This window comes from Catharus ustulatus, chromosome 20 (assembly GCF_009819885.2).
Source record: "Catharus ustulatus isolate bCatUst1 chromosome 20, bCatUst1.pri.v2, whole genome shotgun sequence".
Lineage (NCBI taxonomy): Eukaryota > Metazoa > Chordata > Aves > Passeriformes > Turdidae > Catharus > Catharus ustulatus.
This window is the reverse complement of record NC_046240.1, coordinates 5,815,499-5,832,654: the sequence shown is the minus strand read 5'-3', so window position 1 is coordinate 5,832,654 and position 17,156 is coordinate 5,815,499. Positions and strand designations below refer to the sequence as shown.

The following is a 17,156-nucleotide window of genomic DNA, read 5'->3' as shown; positions in this document are numbered from 1 at the left end:
TCCCGCGCCCCGCCCCTCACCCTCACCCAATGGCGGCCGGGCCTTCAGCCCTCCCCGCCCCGCCAGCCGGTCACGTGTGCGGAAGGCCCCGCGCCGGGGCAGCGCGTGCGCCGTGAGTGCCCCCGCGCGGCCGGGGGCGGGGCCGCCGGCACGAGCCGCTGCCGCTGCTGCCGGTGAGGGGCCGGGGGTCCCGGGGGACACCGGGCGGGACGCGGCCCTCAGAGGAGGTTTGGGGAGGGTTCTGTGTGGGGACAGCGTGGGATGAAGGCTGGGGTGGGGCTCGACGGGTGGGGAGAGGCCTGGGGAGGGTCCTGGTGTGGGTCGGGGTGTGCACTGGAGAGGCGCGACCCGGGCGTGTGGGGACACGTGGGGAGAAAGCGGCGGAGTTGAGGGGGCTGCCGGGGTTGTAGGCGCTCTGTGGGGCGGGGGGAGCTCCCCCGGAGAGGGCAGGGGGAACGGGCAGTGTTCGTGTGTGGGACAGGCCGGGTGGGGCCGGGGGGCTGTGCTCCCCTCGCTGGGCCCTGGGGCCGGTTCCCCCCGCCTGGGGTGGGGCCTGCACGGGGACGCTGAATCCCGGAGCGTCCCTTGTCTTGCTGCTTTGCCAAGTTTGCCTTCAGTGTTTTGAGCCGAGTTTTGTTATAAACGGTGGTGTTTGATCTCTTTTTCTGAGGCTGGTCCAGTTATGACCTCAGTGAGCTATGCTGCCTGATTCTTTTCTGGCATTCAGCGTGGGTGTACAAGCGTATAACTGTGTTTTTTAGTGGAGCTCATCTTGTTCTGATGGTTTGTCCCAGCTGGTGTGGCTGAGCAGGAGCACGTGTGGAAGTGTGAAGCCCTTAATTCAACTATGGGTAATCATTGACACTGAAACCTTCCCGAAGGCTTCAGTTCCCCCATACACTTCCAGTTTTTTTGATACAATATAAAGCTTCCTAAATACTTCTACTTTGGAAATGTTGGTGTGTGAAAAGCATCTTGATGTGTCTTTAATTTCATTTGTCTACTTATTTCTGTACTTGAATTTAGGAAGAGAGACTTTAGGCTGGTTTTCTGATTTGCAGGAGGCACATGTTTGCCAGGAGTAGCTGCATGAGAAGCAGCAGTTTGAGATCATCCTCAAGGCAGTCCTTTTTCCTCTTGAGGTTTTAGTTATCTGAAACAGCCCCTCAGGCTGTTTGGAGAAGATGAAGTTTGATCATCACATGCTGTGAAAGGGCAGGGCCTTTTGATTGCTTTTTAAACCAGTTTAACAGGTATGAAAACTTCTCACAGAGTATTGAACCGAGTGGGGTCTGCTTGAAGGGCAAGATCCTGCTGCAATCTGTTCAAATACCAGAAAATTGATGTGCCAAAGCTAACTTGTAAGTTCTTCCTTTTCCCAGCAATGATAACACAGTGTTATGTTTCCCTAGGTTAAAGGCAACAGAAGTTGAAAACACTCTCCTAAAAATACCCTTCTGGCTTGGCTCTGGGGCACCCCTCCCTCTCCAGGATGGCAGGTGGCATCACTGACACTGGAGAGCTTTACTCTCCCTATGTAAGTTCCACTGCTTGGGGGTTTGGTCACGAGACTTTTTTCAAAATTGTCTTTCCTCAGCAATTTTGTTTGCAAATCCTACTTCCTCATGGACATGACCTCAGCATTTCAGGAGATGATGGAGGTCAAAGGGTGGTTAAAGATGCTTAGTGTTTGTAGTTATGTGGGGTTTTTTACAGCACAGATCACTTTTCATAAAGTAAAGGGATAATGTGTGCTTAAAGTATAGATCTAAAAGTGCTAAAAAGAGCTTCATGTCCCATACCAGCTTTTCATCCTTCTGCCCACTTATATTTTCTTAATGTTTTCATCAACCAAAATTGTCATTAGCATAAACAGGAGGGACTGGGACATTGAAACTGTCCCACTTTCTTCCCTTTTGTTGCTTTATATAAACATTTTCCTTTTAATTTCTCAAAGTTTACTTAGCTGCAGCTGTTGCAGTAATTTGTTTTATACCACTTCACTGAAGGTGAGTAATTAAGAGGTTTCTTCCCTGTAATGTGGTGTCCTTGTGCAACTGCAGAGCAAATTACTGCTTTCCTAAATTACTGGAAATACCAGTTTTCATAGCCACAGGTCTTCACAAAACGCCAGCTTTTCAAAACAGCACTTTGTAAAGCCTTTTTTTTTGAAGTGAACTCATAAATATAGAACCACCCCTGAAATCTGTGTGTTGGATTTTAAATATTAATTATTAAATGTAGGAGAAGTGGATATTAGGCTGCAGAAATAGGACACAACTGAGAAAATGGAGAAGTGAGACAGTAACTGGGATGTCTGGGCCCTCAAGGATTAGTGTCACCTGCTCCCATGTTGTGATGCTGGTGCTGCATGAATTTCCTGGAGTAATCTGAAAGGCTCAGACTCTCCTCTTTCCCTGAAGATGTCTAAGCAGGCTGAACATTACAGGCACCATTCTCATTTCTGCTTGACCAAAGGAAAATCAGTGTTCTGGGATGTTCAGCAAAAGATGAATTTGCTGTGCTTATGCCAGTGAAGTGCTCCCAGGGTCACTGGGGAATAGTTCTCCTGATGTTAATTGCTCCATGCCCAGAAAAGTCTGCTCATACACAGCTCTTTACTGGCTTTCCTCTGGAGGGACCCTGACCTATATTAAAAAATAACACAAAACACTAGAGCACAACAACTTTGATTTTTTTGATCTTGAATTGAGCTAAATTCATAGCTTAGAGGGTTCTGTCCAAGTGCAGACTTCTCTTTTGTCTCTGGACACTGAAAAAGCTCATTGCCAGAGGAGATAAAATCCTTTCCCTCAGAAAGTAAAATCCCTTCTTCAGAATATGCTCAGCTTCTAACTGGTAAAATGGCAAGCAGGTTTTGAATTAGAATTCTGTTTGGATATTTCCTGCTTGACTAGAAAAAAAAGGTCCTGAAAGGTTCATAGTCATAACTGCTTGTGTTCAGGTCAGAAAAAAAGGAGACTCCAACCTACAGCACAGACCTTCAGGTAGAAGGCAGTGATTTGAAAACAAACAAAAAAACCCAAACAAACAAAAGAAAACAAACAAAATCTCATGTACTTTATAACTTTTATACAATCTAGAGAGAAAAAAATAATTTAAAATATTTAGAAAAATGGAGGGGAATATAACTTTCTCCAGAAATGTGCTGACACACACATTGATTTCTTTGTATTTCAGTCCCCTCCTCCAGTTATTTCGCACATAGACTTGTTCCCACCCTGCTGGCTCAGAGATTGCCCCCTCCATTTAAATCAGGGTGTATGTGAGGTGTTCTGGATGATTCCTGGCACACTCTGATGCTGGCTCCTGTGGCTGATTGCAGGTTGGCCTGGTGTACATGTTCAACCTCATTGTGGGAACAGGAGCCCTGACTATGCCCAAGGCCTTTGCCACAGCAGGGTGGCTCGTCAGCCTCGTCCTCCTGATGTTCCTGGGATTCATGAGGTAGGATGTGTGTGTGTGTGTGTGTCTTTAGGGGACTGGGAGGTTCAGCTGGGTGAGGACTATGTAAAGACTCTTGCTGTTTTCCTGTGTGCTCTGTTCTGCTCCTTGAGTGTTGGTTTCTGCAGTGGTGTAATTGGGAGGGATGCACTTCCTGACTCTGCTACATCCCATTTCCTGGCTGGTGGTAAGGACTTTTCCTCCAGTCCAGAGTCTTCTGGGACCTTTATCCCAGCTACCTTTTTGACATTGTCCTCACTGTGAATGAATTCATGCTTGCCTCTGTCACAGATAAGTTCCCCAAAACCCAACCAGATCACAGGCAGCACAGGGTCAAGTCTTTTCTTTGCTGCTTTGTGACTTGCAGGAGTGTAAGCTTTCTCTTGGCTTCTGGCAATGCTGTCACAGCTACAAGTGTCAGGAACACAAATTCCTGTGTAGCCAGGCTTGTCTAGACCAGCCAGGTCCTCTAGACCCTTGCTGCCCAAGACCTTGGAGATGCCTCCTGTTTGTCACACTGATTCACTGGAGCAGCAGGTGGAGCTGAAGGCTGTGGATGCAGCACTGATTTCTGAGGAGTTACTGCTACAATTGCCATCTTCTGGTGGGCTGGGAATCCCTGCTTGCTTCTTGCTTGGTTTTAAAATAAAAGAAACCAAAATTCCCTCCTGCCATTTATACAGATGGATTTTGAAGTGCTAGCTTTTTAAAGTAACCAGCTCTGCCAGCCTGAATGTGCCTTTGGTTTGGAGGCAGAGCTTTTGGGATCTGTTCTATGCTGCTGTACAGGGAGACTGTATGGCCAAATGCTTGTGAGTGCCACACTTCAGAGCTGGGTGCTGCAAGGGCTTGGTAAAGTGAGATCTGTGGGGTTACCAATAACTGGGAGCTTTAGAAGCAATTCCTTTTGGCTGCGTTAATTTAAAAGCATAAATTCAATATATGGAATTCAGTACCAGCATACAAACCTTCAAGGTCAGCAGGAGAGCACAAACCTCTAAATGTGTGCACCAGAACTGCATTGAATTAAGCTGAGAAGACACAGCTCAAAGTGCTACATGTCTTGGGAGCTCTGTTGCTTTTGTTCTGATATTTGTGACTTCCTCATGCCACTGAGCACCTTTGGTGTAGGAAAACCTGGGTGGAAATTGCTACACAGGCCTCAGCTCTTCTTTATTGTTTAAAAACTGGTCTCTTATTTCAGCTTGACAGGCTTCTCAGTGAGAAACCACTTTACAGCCTTAAATAGGATTGATTTGAGGGGGTTTTAAAATTTATTGATTAACTTTATAGGACTGGTTTTAGCTGAGATAATGATATTCCTTCCATCAGTAGCTCTCCCTGTCTCCCTGGACAGCTTTTTCACTGGCTTCCAGTATTTGCCTGCGTGTGTGATGTGCTCCTTGTTCTTGTACTGCTGCTTTGCTTCTGATGCCATGGGTAAGATTCTCTAAGGGACCAGAGTACCTTTGCCACGAGCTTCAGAATAAAGCTTGGTTTATCCTAGGTTCTAAAAAGAGGAAGGAAATTTGCTTTCTAGCAAAGGTCAAAGTTCTCTTGCTGCCCTCAACCCACAGGAACACCAGGAACGTGCCTTCCAAATATCTAAAGTGTCTTATTGTATCTGAAGGTGTGTTATATTTTATTGCCTGTTGTGGTCTGCTTGAACACCTGAATCTCAAGAGCAGAAGGGAGCAATAAACTGAGATGAAACACTATCAAAACAGTGTGTGGGGAGCTGGCAAAAGGATTGTTTTGCTTTGTTTGTTTGCTCCTACAAACAGATGGGAATTTTTCTCCATCTCTCTTCAGTGACAGTTCTTGACTATTACTGATGATATCAATTGAATTCTTCTCTCTGTAGCTATATGACTACGACCTTTGTGGTGGAAGCCATGGCTGCTGCAAACGCCCAGCTGAGATGGAAGAGAATGGAAAAACGCAAAGTTTGTGTGGGGTTTAATTCTCCTTTTCCTCCTGTTCTTCTATCACGTAGGATTTTCCTGGCATTCCCCTGCATCTTTGCCTTGCCTTGTTATTAACTCTAAAGAAATAAATTTCTACTGTACTTAACTTTGCCATATAAAATATAGCTGTTAGCTCCCTGTGGGGTTGCTCATTAAAGACAGGATTTTCAGCTCCTGCTTTGAAAAATCTGTTGTGCTGTTCACATTTCTTACTGAAATTTCTTCTTCATGCTCTCCTTGCCCAGAAGCGCTGCTCAGTGAATGTGGAGAGGTGGCAGCCAATATATTGGTGCTATTTGGAGTGTGCTGAGGACTATAAATCCTTGCTGATCTCAGGTCATTTAACTGGGACAGGCTGGGATGTCCTTGCTGTTACTTGGGCAGTATCCCAGGTTGTGGACAGTTCTGAATTATGTCCTTGCTATAAAACTTACTTGTGGCTTTACTGGATCAGAGGGAGGCATAATTGTTTGCACTGATTTAGACCCTTGGCTTTAGGACTCCAGGCTTCCCCTGGAGTTAGGAACTACACCTGCTTGTGCTGGTTAAATATGTATGGATTTATTTTTTTTTCTCCCAGTTCTGCAATACTGCAGATCTGCCTGAAGTTTCCAACTTCCTTGTGCCACTTATCACTACATGAATTGGGCGGTGCTGCTGTGTATGTGTGTGACCTGGGGCTGGGGCAACAGAGTCTGTCACTCACTTCAGCCTGCTCTGCTAGCATCTGCCCTCTGCTAGCTCTGCCCTCCACAGCATCCCCTGGGCTCCCTGGTATTGCCTTTGCTTGCATGTCCTCCCCTCCCTGTTTGGGACCTTCCTTTGATTGTCTGGAAGTGACCATGACACTGAGGGTGACACAGTCTATACTGTGGGCAGCAGATATCTCACAGTGGTCTGTCTTTTCATCCAGGAGGATGATGAAGATGAGGATTCTTCTTCTGGAGTGTCTGACAGTGATGTTCTCCTCCAAGATGGCTACGAGCGAGCAGAGACACGGCCCATCCTGTCAGTTCGTGAGTACCCAGTTCATGCTTCTACCTGTGTGAGGCCTCTTCTCTGTAGACAGTGGATTCCTCTTCCATTTCACCTTAATTCCACATGCTCCCATCCCAAAGTCCTCAGCACTTGCAAGATAAGACTCATTGAGAATTCAGTTTGCCTTCTGCAGCCTGATAAAAATCTTTTCCCTGTAGGTCACTAAGATGAGAACATCTTATTTTCTAAACACCTTTAAACTAGCAGAGTAATTGGCCCAGTGACTGCAGCTGTGGAGTTGTACATACTGTCCTTCAAACTGCTGCTAGAGCTTCCCAAGTATCCAGGTAATCTGGCCTCAGGGCTTAGTGGAGGGACTGATTGAAACACTTCTTGTTTTTTAACTTGCAGAGAGACGTGGCTCAGCCAATATCTTTGAAATCACAGAGAGGGTGGAAATGGGTCAGATGGCTTCCATGTTTTTCAATAAAGGTAAGTGAACATTTTCCAAAGTCCCTTTGGGTCCTGTACATTGTGTGTATGGCTGTTCTATAAGTTTGTATACTTCTCAGTGTGGGTTTGCATCCCGAGTTTGTGATAATTCCACCCAAATGTGCTGTTCCTTCTCTCTGTGGACTGTCTTCATCCTCCTGTGTGGTGTTTCTATAAAGTATTTATGGGCTGTGATTGGCGTGGAACCAGCAAAACACTGCAGGTTATGGGGGCAGTTTCTTGATACAGTCAAGTGAAAGTCAGTGCCTTTTCTGACTGCACTTCACCTGCTTCTGAACTGCCTCTGTCCTCTTTGGTCTCCACTGTCTGAAGCAGTAGAGCCTAGCAGTAATGTTTTCCAGTTGCATTTTGGTTGTAGCATTTGAGAATAAGACATTCAGGCTTCCCTGAGCCTTGTAAATAGCAGTCTGAAGGAGAGAGACTTCTGATAGGGGCTTCTAGGAATTGTCTGGGGAATCATCAAGAGAACTGGGACATGAACTGTTGAAGAGGTCCCTGCTGAGGATGTGATAGACAGCTGGCTTGTCTTTTTGCTTTTAAGTGTCTTTTGTATGCCAGGGAACAAACTTGTAACCCTGCTTTAATAAAGCCCCATCCACTGCTGTGCATGATAGAAATGCAAACCACAGCGATGAGGATTCTGAAACCTGTAAAGCAGGACAATGAAATGCTGCACAGAGACAGAACATCATCAGACACCATGGCTGTGCAGTTTTGAGCCTGTCAGGCCCCATTTTTTTGTGTAAAGTGATGTTTTGCCTTGTTTGCTGGCCACCTTGTAAAGAGGTGATGGAAGGCTGGGTTTTTTCCACTACATTACATCAGTGTTATACCAGCGTAAAGCTGTTGCCTCTGAAGGACAGCTGGGCTTAAGGAGTGAATATCCTTTGAACTTTATTTTTTATTTTAAAGTTAATTGGAAAAAAAACCTTTTTAATATGCCTCTTCTGGGATTTTGTAGATTTGAATCACTTAGGACTATCAAAATAATCCACCTTGGACTAGGCTGCCATATTTTTAGTCAGAGAAGTGAAGTGTGTCAGAAATATCTTGTTCCTGGTCTTTCCACTGAGCTGTTATGACCTTAGGCAAGTTTTGTTGCTTGTTTGCTTTGCTATATGTAAAATATGGTGAACACATCCCTGTCTCTTGATGTTCTTCTGAAGAGTAGTATTTAATAAGTGCTTTGAGAGCAGTCATGTAGCAGGGTTTAGCAGTATTGCTGAGGATTGAGCTGTGGAGGGATGGGGATCACAGGAGGCTGTGTTCTCATCAAGTGTCAGGAGTTCCCTTCTTTGTGTGTGCTTCAGAGGGGAGCTGGAAAGGACCCCCAGAAGCCAGGCAGGTTCTCGGCCTCTCTGGTTCTCAGCCAGTAGAGGGTGCTGGGAATATGTGTCCTCTCTCCATCAGCACTGATGGAGCTTCCAAGCAAAGTTAAATAAACTGCTTAGTACTCTTAAATCTTAATCCCTCTTCTTAATGTTGCTTTAGCCAGAGTTATCTGATTTCTGTGTTAGGGATCCTCCCCAGGGTCTACTCAGCCCCATCCAAAGGGGTGACTCCATCTGCAGGAAGGTGGCTGGAACAGCTGCAGGCCATGGCCTGACCCTACTTGTGACTTCCAGATGGGATGAGGTGCTGCAGCAAAGGGCTGAGGCAGCTGTGACTCATTTGCTGCTTTCCCTTTGATCTTAGCAGTAAGGCTCCGTCCCTGTCACTGATTCAGAGCCACCCTGTGGCCTTTGGGTGGCTGCAGAGACAGACAGGTGAAGGTCCTCCCTCCCCACAGCTGCACAGAAAGGCCTTCAGCAAGGGCAGCTGCTCAGTGACCACTTAGTGCTGGGCTACAGACTGGGCCACACTGGGGAATTCTTAGTTCCAAGCACCAGCCTGTGAGGTTTCACAGCTGGGAAATGTCTGGATGTTTACTCAAGATATACAAAGTATGGATCCAAGCCCAAGGTGATGGAGGGCTTTACAGCCTCCAGAGGGAAGGCTGATGAAAGCTGTGCAGTAGACCTCAAAACCCCTGATTTCTAGTGAGTTCTCTGCTCCTTTCCCTTGACTGATTCTTATTTTCAACAATCTGACAGGAGTTGAATCTGCAGTCCTAGGAGGTAAGCTGGGGATAAATCTCAATTTCAGATTGTCTGCTTTCTTAAAGGGAGCTGACTTAGGTTTAGGCTGTGAAGAGACTGTGTGCTCTTCTGAAGCAGCTTGCTCTGAAAAACTGCTTTTTTTCTTGATTTAATTTTTTACTTTTTAATGTTGGGTGCTTCCTTCTGGGGATGAACAATCATTTATTGCAGTAATAGATTCTAGGCACATCTGTCATGCTGTTTCTCACAGGAAGTAATTGCTTTTTTTTTTTTTCTCACCCTGTTTTATGCCCAGTAATGAAAGTATTGATCAGAGAGGGTCAGCAGCAGTTTATAAAAGAGCTGATGCTGAAGTCTTCCTATCTTGGAGAGCATGAGTTTGGGAGAGGAATGTCACCTGTGCTTCTTGCACACAGAGAGGTCTGCATTGGAATGGGAGTGCTGCTGAGTACTGGCTGGTGCTGCTGTGGCTTAGCTGGTCATGTCAACTTTATTTTGTGTGTGTGGGGCAGCTGGGTCCTGAGACCGGTCACAGATCCCAAAACAAAATATCTATCTGAGTCTGTGTTGTCCTGAGTGTCTCTGCAGCTTCTGTCCTATGTCAGATAGTTTTTAAAACCTTCAACCCTTCCTAATGGGAAATTGGAGAAGACTGGTAAGTAGTTTGTTGTTGTCTCCAGAACAATGCAGAGACTCCCTAATTGTGAAGACATCTTTCACTGAGCAAGAAAACAAGGGGAGAACTATATAGAATGCTCTCACAATTTTTGCAGTAAGTCCATTTGTCTCCAGGAACAATTCTAGAGCACTGATGTAGTGTGCTACTGTACAGAAGCAGGGGAGTTCTCTCAGTGCTTTCCTGACACAGCCCCTGTCATGCTAAGCAGGTTCAGCATATGGAATAATTTATTTAAACAAAGGAGATTGCCTAATAATGTTTCCAGACATCCAGGGGCTGTATGATGGCAAAACATGGTAAAGCTTTGGGACACCCAAGCACTGTAGGAAGGAGTCCTCATTCCTGCAGCAGTGTTGTCCTTGTTTGATAGTTGCCACAGCTGTGAGTGTGAGGTTTGCTCAAGCTGTACTGGGATTAAGCATCAGGTGGCATCTTATAAGTATGGGCAGGTTTCTTGAGCTGTTTTCCTTCAATGTCAGTTTCCTAAATTAAATAAATTTGAGCCTTTTATTCTGTTACTCATCTGACTTGGAAATAAAATATCTTCCAATTTGTTGGTGATATTTATTTATATATTTATTTATATTCTTGCTTACAAGGAGAGAATCCTGGAGTCTCATCAAGCATTTCTTTATCCCCTTAGATTTTAGCCCTTCACAGCAGTGTCTCATGCCTCAATAAGGCTGTTCTGTGCACCCAATTAATTTGTAAAAGACTTTCTTTTAATCTCATAGGTGAAGTCAGGGCAGGCTTTAAATTAAAAATAATTTTTTAAAAAACAGAAAAAACTTATCCAAAGGAATTAGTAGGGGCAGGAACAGTGTATGTGGTGGCATCAGAGTAAGTGGGATGCAGAAACAGTTTCAAAGCTTTGCAGGATTGTGCCTTGGCTGAAGTTGCCAGTGGTAGGGAATCTCCCAAAGCAGCTCCATTTCAGCCCCTTGGAATCTGAGCTCTGCAGGGCCAAATCCCTACAAATCCATATTGTGAAGGTCCTGCAGGTTTGCAGTCAGAGGATTGGGAATCAGCAGAGCCTAAAAACATTCTCTCTGCATTTTACTTTGTGCTCACGCTGAGTCTGAGAGCATCACCTGGATGTTTGCCTGTGGCTGTTCAGAGTTGACAGCTTTGTCTGGCAGGTGACTTATGTGAGACCTGTTGGTCTTGACTGCAGGATGGGCTTGAACTAGAGGGTTTATTTAGTGTCAGTGCCAGGTATTGAAGGAGGCAGAGTGATGCTCTGAGACCCCTCATGCCCCATCAGTTTCTGTTCCCTGAGCTTGGGTGGAGTTTGCTGCAGAAACTATGGAGGCAAATGGTGATGGAATATCTTCAAAATTTTGTATATTTGAAGTGCAGAGAACAAGAGTCTCTGTGTACTCTGCTGAATGTGGACAATATTTTCTTTTTCTGCAGTGGGTGTCAACCTCTTCTATTTCTGCATAATTATCTACCTCTATGGAGATCTGGCAATCTATGCAGCAGCGGTGCCAGTCTCCCTAATGCAGGTGACCTGGTAAGTGTGCTTACTCCTGAGGGGCTGTGTGCTGCCAGGGAGCAGGACAGCCTTAGGGTGTCATGGGGTAAGAATTCTGACTAGGATCAGCTGTACTTTCCAAAGCATGGGGTGGAGAAATGACTCAAGGACAGCTCATCTCTTGTGGGTGGGAGGTGAAGTTGTTTTGTATTCCCCACCTGAGTGCCTCCTGCCTGTCTGCAAAGTAGCTGACCTGATTCCAGACAAGTCCTCAGGTGTGAAATATTTCCAGCTTCACCACTTGCAGACATGAGACTTGTTGCTCCATAGTTTGGTTGCAGTACTGCAATATGTTACCTTCTCTGTCTCTTTGGGTAAGAGTTGAGGGGTGAGATGCTTACTAAACCTGAGACTGGTGAGGGGTGATGGTACATGGACTTACCTCTGGACTGGGAGTGGTGCCTTTCTCAAAGAAACAGATAATAAAAAAAATTGGTTTGATCAAATCTGGGCTTCCGGATTTGGACTTCTATCTCAAAAATGGAAAACCTCAGCGAACCATGAAAGATCTAAGCTCGCCAGCTCGATGATTACATGACAGAACTGACAAATAACTGCAGGCAATTCAAGAATTTGCCTTTAAATCTCTGGTACTCAGTGACTTGCTGTGTTACACAGTCCAGAAAATGTAAGGAAGTGAGTGTGGTCAGGGACAGAGAGGAGGATTGGCTTCTGCTCATTCTTCTTTCTTGAATGCAGGAGAGGGGAAGACATCTGCTAGGAGTTAATTACTGTCTTTTGTTTCTCCCTCCTTTCCCAGCAGTGTCACTGGCAACCATTCTTGCAGTGTTGGAGATGGCACAAAGTACAACGACACGGACAAGTGCTGGGGGCCAATTCGGAGGATTGATGCTTACAGGCTCTATCTGGTGAGCTTCTGGAATTGGGATGACCACTGCTGCCATTTAAACTCTATTTCTAGTGCATAGGGATTTTTTTTTGTTATAGGAATAATGCAGTTCAAGTGAACAACAAAATATGAAACTTTTGGTTTTTAGTCAAATACCCCCTTCTCTATTCTTGGTGACATGGTTGTGTTTGAACTTGTTGGCCATCATAATGATCCTTCTGGTTTTGAGTTTGGGTTCTGTCCATCTTGGTGTGTAGCTTTATATTGCTTAAGCAGGTGAGATGTTTTTGCCAAAGGCTGGGTTTTTCTTCACTGGGTTTTTCAATGGCTGGCTAAGTAATATTCACTTGGGGGTAATTGTTGTCAAGACACTGAAGTATATTAAACTCACTTGAGTGCTTAGAATATAAAATACCCAGAGTTGGAAGGGACTCACAAGGATCATTGAGTCCATTCTTTATGTGAATAAAATTGTTAATGCTGCTACTTGAAAGATGATGGAAACTACCAGCTTAGACAACATCCAGTGCTATACATTGCCTTAGTAATAGCTTTGTCTAGTTCAGGATTGTCTATTGCATCTAGTGCTGTGCTGGGGTTTTGCTCTGAACTCAGGGTTTTTCCCAGAGGATGATGAACATGGCTTCTCTAGAGTCTGGGGAGTGCTGAGCGCTCGTATTTGGAGACAGATGTCGGTAGGGAGGAGGAAAGGATGCTAGTGCTGCATAGTGTGGCGTCTGTTAAGGGTCTCAGTGAGAATTTTAAGTAGAAGGAATGAGGATTGCTGTGTGTGTGCAGGGAAATCCAGAGGTAATTTTGGAGTTAGTGCATTTTGGACATGTAGTGGATCACATCCAGTGTTACCGCGAAAGAGCCGGGCCTCAGAAATATTAGTGAATGTCAAAGTCTAGTTAATTATTTAAGAGAAATGTTATTGCTTTATTAAATTTTGTCTCAGTCTGTTTCTTTAAAACTTCTAGAAGATTGAAGATTTCCTTCCTGAATTTCAATAACTCTCCCTGACCCAGCAGAAGGAGCTAGTCAGAAAAGGCAGACATGCATTAATTACTGCCTGTGTCTCTCGGATATTATGTCTATAATTCATGAAGATAATTGTTGTTAGGACTTGCAAAATTAAAAAAATTAAGACTGTGTAAGCATTAGACTTGCAGTCTGTGTACATAACTCTCAGAGGAGCTTTTCCCTCTGCTTGTCTTGTAGATTTGGAGAATAAATATCTGCCAAGTCTTTGCTAGTGGTTAATCCTTTCCTGCTCAGTAATTGGGGTGAGGCTTCAATGTTGTTCTCTGTGCCCCCTTAGATGGAGGGTGGGATTGTTTGTGGGAGAGCAGACCAGTCTGCAGTGGGTTACTGCTATTGTTTTCAGGGTACTTCTGGGTGTCAGTATTACCTCTGAGTTTTGTTTTTCTGTTAAAAGTCTCTAATGCTTCCTACTGGGTGAGGGTGGGAGTAAACTGGGACTTGTTCTCCCTCCATCTCTTCCAGTCCCACTCCCTGCTTGCCCTGTGTGATTTCATTCTCCAGAAAATGAGGAGGATGGTGAACTCTTTAGAGAGGGATAAGAGATGTAATAATTTATAAAACACTCAGACCACAGCACTGATCCTGGCTTTGAGTTTGGGCTGTCTCTGAAGTGGCTGTGATGGCCAAAATTTTTCACCTGCTGTCCTGGTTAATATTTTCCCCACTGTCCTGTTTGCAGTGTGGACAACTAGTGACTGGTTGAGCTCTTAAACTTTCTGAGAGAAACTTGGGGGTGGAAGGGCAGGGCAAGGAAATCACTTGACTTCAAGCAAAAAATGTAGTAGAAACCACTGTAATTATCTCTACACGTTTTGTCCAGGCTTCTTGTGTCTAGAAGTAGAGTTTTGAACAATCCAGAAGAGCTGAAACCTGCCTGTCTGAAGGGGAAAATGCAACATGAAAGTTAGGAGGGGAGAGATGCATCAAGAGTACAGCTTCTCTTGGTCCCAGGGGATCATACCCATAGAGAACTATTCTGTGTTCTTAACTTTCTATTTTGAATTCTTGCCTGATGGAATAATTCAGGTTCCACGTTTCAGTGGACAAACAAGGTCTCTTTTTGCAAACAAGTTTCCCCTGTGGCAAGGGGACAGATGGACACTGTGATCCCAAAAGAAAGCAGCTGAGTTTTTGGATCAGCCCTTTTGTCCTAGATGCCTGCCTCTAGTTTTCCTACCTTATCTTAGTACTGTATTTAGTTTTAAGTGACTTTTAGGAGGAATATGTGTGGATGTAGCTGAAACTTCTTGCCTGATCCAGTGAAGCAGTTCTCTGGATGTAGTGTTATATTTCATACTCTGTGCATGACCCTAGAGAAAACCTATTTTGGAGGAGAATAATCTATTTGAGGTTTTCTGGACAAATGGTGCCAATGGGAGCTGCTTTGTGCCAAGTCCCACCAGTCTGCCAAAGACCCGTGCTGCCTTCCTCCTGTCAACTTTTTCTCTCCCAACGCCGTGTCTTCTTTTCAACAAAAACCATTTCAAACATTGACTCTTCAATCCAGGGATGGAGTGAAGAATAATAGCTGATGTAAAAATCCTTTTTCACGCCCTATTGTCTAAAAAGGCTTCTGGAAGCTGTCTCTGCTCTGATTACTGTGAATGGAAGCTGAAAACTATGTACATAATGAGAATATTTAGACAGATTAAATTCTTCTCTTGAGACTTGCTTGTCTGTACAGCATCTTTATTGCTGCTCCAAGATTTCACACCTAAGTGTGTCTGCAGAATCTTCAGAGACTGCTAGGCCCCTATTAACCTTTGTCTGAGTAAATGGTTGTCTTGCTTCTTGTTTATAAATTGCATTGGAAAATAAATACTTGCCAAATAAATAAGTGAAGGCAAGGGCAGGAAATATGTAAATAGACTTCTGCTCCTCTCCCATCACCTACTGCTAATATTTGCTTCCTTTTTGGGACCATAAAAGACGTGGGAGGTTTGAAGGGTGAGCCTTGCTGTGCTGTTCCATTCCTGTGAGGGCAAGACCCTGCAGGACAGATTTTCTTCCAAGAAAGGTGTGTGTTGGGCAGCCCAGCGACCTTGTTTAAGGCAAGCAGTGATCACAGTTAAAGCAGATCGATGGCTTTCTATCTTTGCTTCAGACCCGTTACCACCCTGCTCTGTCCTCAACAGCTGGAGTGACTCCCAGGTCCCTTGGCTGTCTCTGGCAATGCTGAGGAAGGGTCACATTCCCTCAGTGCTGAATTCACACTTCAGTGCAGCTGCTTTATCATGCTTTCTGTAAGTTCCACTGGGCTATGCTGGGGAGGTCATGGGGAAGGGGCAGCAGATTGAAGTTTCAGATCTTTCATCGTAACACTTTCTTGTCTTTCTGCCCAAGTCATGTGGGAATGTGATATGATAGTCCCTATTTCTAGAAAGCAGGTACTGAGACAAATAAGAGATGAAATCCTGGGGATCAGCAGCCATTCAGAGGGTCTGATCCAAACTGTGTTCATGCCCTGGCAAACAAAGCTTCTGTTCTGCACCAGGAAACCTCTACTCTGTTCTCAGCCCTCCTCTTCTGGCAGTCTGGGACACGATGTCTTCCCATGGTGGCAAGGAAATGGCTTAAATTCTCAAGGGGAGCCGTGTGCCTTTCAGAGGAGGCACTGGCACAGGTACTCCTGGTAGCCTGGCTCAGTAGCACGTCAAAGCCACCAGGTGCATCTGTTCTGTCTGAGTCTCCGTTGGTTTTTTTAGCTGATTGGGAAGGGGACGTGGCGCGCGCTTGTGCCGGTTCACAGATGCTGCAGTATCGCAGGCAGCCCAGCGGGTGCGGGCCGGGCGAGCATGGCAGCGCAGATGGTTTAATGGAGATTATCCCAGTTGGAAACGTGCTTGTGCAGTGAATAAAATGAGCGGGCTCACAGGCGCTTACTGTCCCTCTTCAGGAGGGGACAATGTCACCCTGGCCCGCCGCTCTGATCGCTGACCAGAGCAGGGCTGGCTGCAGCTGCAGGAGCTGTGCAGGGGGGTCAGGGGGTGCTCTGAGGACACACACACACTGTTGTACCATTGCTCAGTACCGGCAAATGCAAAGGCTGAGCTGATAAGTGTGCCTGCTGTACGTGCTCTGCTTCCCTCCACAGCGTTTCTCCTTCCTGGCTCTGCCTGTGCCTTGCTCTGGGTAAAGGTATCTCAGATTTTTATTGTCAAAATAGATCTTTCCAAATGCATTTACCTGCACTGGGGCACTTTTACCAGCTTGTTTGGTACACAACGCTCTTGTGGCCTCTCGGTCCATTGTTGGCTTCTGTAGATTATTTTTTTTAGATTTTTCTTTTTGTTGTTTTTTTTTTTTTTATATTTTGCCTCCCAGCAGTGATACGAGAGGAACCCTCATGGCAGTACTTGTACATCCCTGCTTGATCTAAGCTGTCTGTTGCCAACTGGGAGCTGGAGCAGTGCTGCAAGCAGAGTACTTCTTCCAAGGACACCTGGGTTTTTCTCCACCATGCCCTTTGCAGCAAGTGCTTTTCCTCTGCCCTGCCTTCCTCAGCTGTGCCCTGCAGCAACATTCAGTAATAAATGGGTCACAGCTGCTGTCTCCTGGATATTTATTCTTACAGGTCTCTATGTCTAGAGACCTTGAGAACCTGTGGTGGGGAAAGAAGCTGCCTCAGTGTCAGGAGCTGGACCAGGGAGGGCTGATTTCACAGCACATCAATCAGAAAGGTTTGGGGCACTTGTACTGGGCTCCCAGAGTGAGCCAGTAGAAAGGAAGGAAAGCTGATGGAAGTTTATCCTGATGGTGTGAAGTCATCATCTTGTTTAAATAAATTGCTTAAACTGTAGCATTGTTGTGTTCTAGGTTACTTCAGCTTGCAGTAAGGATGCAGCAGGACTGGGGCACTATTAGCTTGTCACCCTGCATATCCTATAAGAAGTTATTAATGGTAAGACCTTCTTGCCCAAAATATTGCATTATATTTCTTATAACAAAAAATAAATAAATGTACAAAAAAGGCAGCTGCTACTTTTGTGTATAAGGGCAATTCTGAAAGCCTTCAAAATAAGAA

At 45.2% G+C, this 17,156-nt stretch overlaps 1 protein-coding gene across 2 annotated transcripts in view; it reads left to right on the top strand.

The window, feature by feature from the left end:
* The first annotated feature begins 132 nt into the window (after positions 1–132).
* The window catches only part of TMEM104 (transmembrane protein 104), a 43,150-nt gene continuing 26,126 nt past the window's right edge, over positions 133–17,156 (top strand). The window contains exons 1-8 of one of the 2 annotated variants that reach the window (XM_033076891.2): positions 133–173; positions 1,413–1,537; positions 3,347–3,468; positions 5,330–5,411; positions 6,346–6,448; positions 6,822–6,902; positions 11,118–11,217; positions 12,002–12,107. In XM_033076891.2, coding sequence (XP_032932782.1) covers positions 1,493–1,537; positions 3,347–3,468; positions 5,330–5,411; positions 6,346–6,448; positions 6,822–6,902; positions 11,118–11,217; positions 12,002–12,107 — 639 coding nt within the window. In that variant the 5' untranslated portion in view covers positions 133–173; positions 1,413–1,492. Of the gene's footprint in view, positions 174–1,412; positions 1,538–3,346; positions 3,469–5,329; positions 5,412–6,345; positions 6,449–6,821; positions 6,903–11,117; positions 11,218–11,998; positions 12,108–17,156 lie in introns of both variants that reach the window. The other variant, XM_033076890.2, reaches the window with a different exon arrangement.